Source organism: Nanorana parkeri, unplaced genomic scaffold (genome assembly GCF_000935625.1).
Source record: "Nanorana parkeri isolate BGI_ZX_2015 unplaced genomic scaffold, ASM93562v1 scaffold1259, whole genome shotgun sequence".
NCBI classification, from domain to species: Eukaryota; Metazoa; Chordata; class Amphibia; order Anura; family Dicroglossidae; genus Nanorana; species Nanorana parkeri.
The window spans coordinates 374,061-381,423 of NW_017307527.1; the positions used below are offsets into that span (position 1 = coordinate 374,061).

At 40.8% G+C, this 7,363-nt stretch overlaps 1 protein-coding gene across 1 annotated transcript in view; it reads left to right on the plus strand.

The window, feature by feature from the left end:
* The window catches only part of LOC108797316 (Hermansky-Pudlak syndrome 3 protein-like), a 41,691-nt gene that overhangs the window by 8,865 nt on the left and 25,463 nt on the right, over positions 1-7,363 (plus strand). The window contains exons 5-8 of the mRNA XM_018568896.1: positions 362-447; positions 1,668-1,857; positions 2,668-2,746; positions 4,356-4,510. Of these exons, the coding sequence (XP_018424398.1) occupies positions 362-447; positions 1,668-1,857; positions 2,668-2,746; positions 4,356-4,510 (510 nt within the window). The remainder of the gene's footprint in view (positions 1-361; positions 448-1,667; positions 1,858-2,667; positions 2,747-4,355; positions 4,511-7,363) is intronic.

Consider the following 7,363-nt stretch of genomic DNA (forward strand, 5'->3'; position numbering starts at 1 on the left):
TTTTTTTTTTTTTTTATCTAGGCAAAAGCAAGCACATAACCCTTGCAGTTTGAGGGAAGCCCCACTGTTGTTATGTTATTTGTTTAATACAGTGATTGTAGGAGACGTCACCCCTATTGGAACAGTTTGTTGGAGTGAAGGTATTCTAACTTGTGTGTGAATAGCTGCTGTGTGCCCTTTAAGCATTCTTCACAACTGTAAGAAGAATGAACACTCAGTAAAAAATACTCTACATTGCATTTTTTTGTTTTTGCAGGGGGTGGGGGGCTGGCTGGAGTTGGATGCTACAGATGCTTTACTACACAAACTTCCAAAAATGTGAAAAATATTGAAATACTTTAATGTTTACTATTTTTCATAGGCGGTTTGCCCCAGATTTTGCGGATGGCTTCAGTGTTGAATGTACAAGATTGCACTCCTTGCAACTGATGCCCATGTACAGAAGAGGTACAGCCAAATCCCTCATATTATTTCTGTAGTCGGCTTACTGTCTGGAGGATGTAAATTTACACAAGTTGGTTGTCCGTATTGTATTTTACTAATATAAAGAGCTTGTGTCTGTTTTGCCTAAAACAACCGGTCATATGCTTTCAAAAAAATGTAAAATATTTTTAGTTAAGAATAGGTAATCTGGTTGCTGCTCAGTATATTTTGTGAAAACCATTGGTCCTATTCCAGCCCGCACTGCAATCTTTGGTGTACTGAAACCATACTGTGTCTGAGCTCCATGGTAGAAATGAGTACCAGAGCTGCATTAGTCACTCAACAGAGGGCTACCTTTGCACTGCCTACCAGAAAGTGCTAACCACGAAGTCACTGCGTTGCCCCAAGCCTTAGGTCTAGCAGTGCTTTTGGGTTCACCTTGGCTTACAGAAAGGTACTAAATAAGAGAGGTTACCGTTTTATGTGGGGGAGTTAAATGGGAGGTTTTTGGGCTTTGTTAAAAAAAAAAAAAAGACATAGCCTGCGCTAAATGGTAGGTTCCTATCACATAGCACACAGTGCAGCACACAACTGTTGCGTTGAAATTTATTTGACTGACACCCCAACACACCTTCCAGTTGGTGTGTGTTGCAGCCCAATGCACGGTACCACAATACTGCGCAGTGAGAAAAAAGTAATGCATTGGTGTGAATGTGTGTGATTTGACTCTGTGTCCTCCCTTTTCTTTACCCTGGCTCTTTCTATTTCACCTATTGCAGTAGGTTGTTGTCCGCACTTTGATTTGTGTGTTAGAAGATTCCTCTGTAAACTTCTATGGGGAGTTCTCATGTGTGACAGGGAGCAAAAGCTGCAGGACAGAGTTTACTTTACTACCTTTTCAAAGGGCCTGGATGCACAGAGGTAGAGGAAAGTTAGATACATGTGTGTCACTGTATGCTAATATTTTCAACATCTTTCTACCTATAATGCGTAATTCTACATACATTATATTGTACTATATCCTACTACACTGCTCCTTCACAGATAGCAAGCCTGAGTCCTGAATAAATCCCATCCCAATCCATAAATATATACGGTAAATCCCATAAATGTAATAATGGAAGACCTGAGCTTCAAGAACAGTACAGAAGTATCGAGCATTACACTTGATTCATTCTCTGTATTGGTGCAAAAAAAAAAAAGAAGCAGCTGCTAACATGATTTCTTGTTTGTTTTTGAAACAGGAAGTTGTGCGATCGCAGATGCTGGCAACACCAAGAAAGACCTGCTCGGCCTATTTTGCTTCTTCTCCATGCCACATACTGGCTACTTGTACAGTCTATTAAACCCTGTACAGTTGATCTCTGTTTATCAGTACCCGGAGAGGTCCCAGCAAGCTGTCCTAACTCCTCAATTGCTGCATGTCATTACACGGTATCACTCTATATATCTTGTATTTAATGGAATCTATCATTTATTGGAATTCATTTTATTTTACTGTGTTTTTTTTTTTTTTTTAATCGTTTACTATTGTTTTGGGACCGAGCTGTCGGATGTCACTGTGATATGTCTCTGCTCTGGCTAATTCACTTTTTAAAGAACGTTTTTATTAACCCTTGCAGTGGGGCTACAAAAAAAAGTTATGTTCACGAGAAGCTCCAAGCCAGCTACCTCTTAGGCAGGTCATTCCAGCTTCTCTCTCCCCCTCATCTTCACCGGTCTAAGGTCCTGTAAGGTCCTGTAAATCATCATGTTCTGTATAGACGTGAGGATACTGAGGAGCATTCTAATGGTGCAGTGTAGGACGAGGGAGGCTTCAGAGACCAGAGATGAAGGGAGCCAGCTCAGCAAATCAGGAGAGTATAACTTATATTTTTTTAATAGCACCAAACCAAAATGAGTGGTTAACCCTTGAGTGCAGCCCTACTGCAAAGATTATTAAAGGTTTTGCCCGAAATTCTTCTTTAACTGATGGCACAAACTTTTTACATTAATAATTAGACATGTGCCCACCATCAGCTTCTGGAAATAGAAAAAAAAATCTAATCACTTAGAAGAAAGGTACTTAGTCTTTGTAATGTTTTTAATATTATACTAAAAGGAGATCAGCTAAATGTAAATTGTCTTATCAAGTGTATTCATGTCTCAAAATCTTGCGCTGAAGAAGATTTCAAGTTTCAAAAGATGTGATTGAGATCTTTAATACAAAGCACGGATCTTTAGTCATTTTCTATCTTTGTACAGGAATAATTTGCAGTGTTTCACTGTGAGATGCGGCGCAGTAACCGCTCGGGAGGAAGATCCTATTGACACCACGATGAAGGTATGTAACTTGCTGTATCATTGTTTTCACTATGGTAGTCTCTGTGTTCTGTAGGCTGTAGATCTCATCAGCTCTGCCAACAGGAAGGCAGGGTTTGTTTAGCATGCTTGACTTGTACCGCACACCTTTGGACCGCTGCTCTTCTATCACTTTTTATTCTCATTAGGTTAACTTTGTGGGTGGTTGTTTTTTGTTTTTTTTAATTGACAAGGTATAATTCTCATGATAATTATGCCGGGTATTGGTCAGTCAACAGCTACTGGTGTGCTACTCATACGTTTTCTTCCCCGCTTGGAAGTTGTCTTATCTTTACATGTTCCATGTTACTGCTTACTTTTGTGTGCTTTCCATAATCAAGTGATTAATTGGATCCTTGAAGGGTTAATAAACCCTTGCATGTTTTTGCATATATCTACAGCTGGCAATCAGTAGATACATGCAAAACAATTGAGAAAAAAAAACAAAACACTTTTTCAAAGGGTTAATACTTGTGTCTCCACCGCGCACTCCCGTCCGAACATCTGAAAATTTCTGGGGCGACTGCAAAGGATCTTGGGGCGGGCAGTTCAGACGTTTGGCCGGGAGACGGGGAGAGACACAAGGTAAGTCTATGGAGCAGCGTGCACCTGCACAGACTCCGTGGGACATGAGAGAAGAGGAGGACTGAGGAGTCGGCTTTGGATCGGAGACCCGCACCAACGCTGGAGGGACAGCTAAAAACTCCTGGAAAGAAGAAGATGATCGGATTAAGAGACATCATTTAAGGTAAGTCCTTACATTAGCACTGGGGGGGACTTTTGCCCTTAATGTCACTTTAAGCTGGCCGTGCGGTCACAGATTTCTTCCTGCAGGCTAAACAAAACAATTCTAACAGATTGCTCCATAAACACAGAGATGGACAAATCTCCCCTGCTGGGCTATTATATTCTGAAAGCCGACCCCTGCCTCTGCCAGAATACCTGAACAGTGACTGCAGTTGTCTGGATGCAGTCACTGTTCAGCCAACAAATTTCCACCTGGCTACTTCAACAAAAATTGATTTTATAATCGACTTTTGTTGAGCTGCATGGTGTCAGCAGGGCCACACAAGTTGTTTGAATTTCCTGCTGACGCAGCTGAAATTGAAGTAGTGTCTTTGGGTAAAACTCTATGAATAAGCCTACGGGTGAAACATGTGAGAGGTTGTAGATGGTTGGGGGTTTGCAGTGCTTGGATTTGCTGTTACACTGGATTTGCTGTGAATTTTAATAAAGTCTGAAGTATTGGAATTCTCTGGATAATGCGGTCTGTTTGTATACTACTAGTTTATTTGGGTAGCTCGCTTTAGCACTGGTTAGATCACAAGCTAGACTGTGATTGGTTGCTTCCATTTTAATATTTTTTTTTTATATGTCCAGGTCCAGATATGGCATGGACAGGACAGCTGTTACCTATTGGCATAAGTATTGTTTGACCCATCTGACAATCTGAGATGTTTGTCAGGTTTTATGTTGCAATATATTGTTTTGTAGACCTGTACTTCTAAGGAAGATGGTCTGAAATATCATCTGCTTTTTTTTGGCAGCATTCCACAAAGATTTTTCTAATGTACTTTTCTCCCCTTTTCCAGACTTGCCCACCTGTCTCTATGGATGTTTGCACACTAAGAATGCAGCTCTTTATAGGACTGAAAGCCATTCAGCACTTTAATAACTATATAGTTATCTTGACAAAGGCAGACATTGAAGAAGTGGCAGAGAAGGGAAGGAATTCAAAGCGACTGTCGTAAGTTTGAGGTTTTTATTAAATTAACGTTCAATTAGAAAAAGAACAAAGCACCATTTGTATGTAAACGGACTACAAAGCACACGTGTAGTTTTGCAATAAAAAAACATTTGTTGTATATCTGGTCCCTTAGGTTCTTGCAGTCCTTCACATATGGACTGAATCTCGATGTGGTCATTCTTTTTTCCTAGAATAGCTAGCTACGGAGATGGAAAAAGCTCTGCTCTTTTGAACCAGTTGGAGTGTTTGTTCCCAGAAAACAACCAGTAAGATCAGTCCAACCTTCCACTTCCCAAGTATTTAAATCTTTTTTGGTAGATTGAAAATTGTTAAATTTTCCTCAAAATTGACAGGTGTATGGCCAAAAAATGCAAATGAATGATATCACAATATAATATGCAGTTCGTGAGAGCAATCTCCAGCAGTGACATTTTATGTTTGGCCATACAATTAAGTCAAATGTAAGACTGTCCAGTAGTAGAGCAAGCTAATTCAAGGATATCTGCATATGCTTGACTTTAAAGTAAAGGCCAAATTATCCTTGTCTGAATGAGCTAAATATAATAAATTAATATATAATCATTTAATACATCATATCCAGGGCACTATGGTCTAGCTTAACCACTTGAAGACCGGGGTGTTTCACCCCCTTCCTGGCCAGGACATTTTTCAGTATTCAGCGCTGCGGTACTTTGACTGACATTTATCCTGTCATGCAATGCTGTACTGATACGAATTTCATAACATTTTTTGGGGACAGATAGAGCTTTCTTTTGGTGGTATTTAACCACCACTGGGGTTTTTATTTTTTACTATATAACAAAAAAAGTACACTAAATTGTGAAAAAAAAACATGTTTCCCTATAAAATGTTATGAAACATTTATTTTCACCCCAATTTTTTGGTAAAATATAAAAGACGGGGTCACGTCGGGTAAATAGACACTAAACATGTCAACCTTTAAAATTGCCCGCGAAAACGCAGAAAACGACCGCAACCAAAATTGCGGCGACACTTTAAACGTTTTTACCGCTCAATCACTGATAACACAGTTTAGTGTTATCAGTGATTGATGGCCCTAGAATTATTGCTCTCACTCCGACGTTCGCAACGATATGTAACATGTGCTGCATAATGGGCGCAGTCGTTTTCGTACATAGGCGCACCCGACGCATGTTTGCATGTGTATGTGGGGGGGGGCGGGGACTTTAAAACATTTTTTGTGTTATTTTTTTTAATTATTATTTGTGAATATTTTTTTTAGCTTCTTTATTTTTTTTAATGCTGTCATTTTTTTTTTTTTGACTTAACTTTATTGCTATAACATAGGGGACTAAGGAATCCCCTATGTAATAGCCAGTTCACCAAACAGGTCCTCTTTATGGAGACATCAGGGGTCTCCAAGACCTCTGATGTCACCTAGGGACCCCCAGAGAAGCTGATGAAGCAGAGATCTGCTTCATCAGCTTCTCTCCGGTGTTCTGCACCGGAGAGTGACACTGAATGCAGGAAGTGATGTAATATACATCACTTCCTGCATTCGGGGACAGGAAGAGAGATCAAAGGGATGATCAAGTAATGATCTCCCTTTGATCTGCTGTTAGAGCGTCGCCGTGCCGGTCCCAGCCGCACCGGCCACATCGGATCACGGACCGGCAGCGGCGACGAGGAGACGGCGGGACACAGGTACAGGGGGAGAGGCCGCACACCCGCAGCTCCTGCAAGCGATCGGACGTCTCTAGAGACGCCTGATCGCTTGTATGTAAACAGCCATCGCTGGCTGTTTACATGCTAATAGTTTTCCCTCTCGTGTGCGCGCTGAGTGCCGCACACGAGAGGGGGGAGGGGCAGGACGTCTTAAGACGCCCTCCCGATCCTAGCAGACTCCCGTCCGGCCGTTCACAAACGGCCATGGACGGAAGGTGGTTAAGAGATGGCACAGCAGACAAAGCTTGACTAAAATATTGCACTAATAAATCTGATAAGATGTTCTGATCACTCATTCAGTTCTGTACACAATGCACTTCATCCAGCATTGCAGAAAGTGATACAGTGCTTCTCATTTTTAAAACTGGACGTGTGCTTCACATTAGGGCTGCAACTAAATATTATTTTCATAATCGATTAGTTAAACAATTATTTTTCAATCAATTGGATACAAAAAAATATATCATCTTTTATTTAAAATGTGTGTGTTTTTATTTTTTTGTTCCTATTATTTTTTATTGTATTATTGTTGTTGATAAAAATAAAAAAAAGTTATATTTTTTTTAACTTTACTGTCGGGAAAATATCAGGGTCTAAGCAGACCCCTGATATTTCCATTTTGAAAGAGAAAAAAGATTTGGGACACATTTTTTTTTTCTTCAGCCCCAGCACTGAATGAACAGGAGCAATCAGTACAAAGGCTTACTATTCATTCACAAAATGAGGAGGCATAGTACTCTCCCCAGTTATGAATGGACAGGAGCAGACAAAACTGGAGCAGACAAAAACTTGCATTGCATGGCAACCAATCAGCTTCTCTCTTTCATTTTCAAATCTTAACTAAACAAACTGAAGAGAGATGCTGATTAGTTGGTTGCCATGGGCAACTGCTCCAGTTTTGATTAATTCCCCTCATAGTGATCAGTACCGATCAATCGGTGTTTGCTCAGTACACGTAAGGATTAGCAAATATCACACATATCCTGCATCCTGACAGTTCTCTCTTTTCCGCACGATCCCAGCTGCCTCTGCTGATACAGGCGGGGGAGAGCAGCGGGGATCGAAGGGGACACAGACCGCAGCATGCAGCCGACTCACAGCGGGGAGGAGAGAGCTTTAGAGCAGCGATGGGTGGCGGCTTCCAAC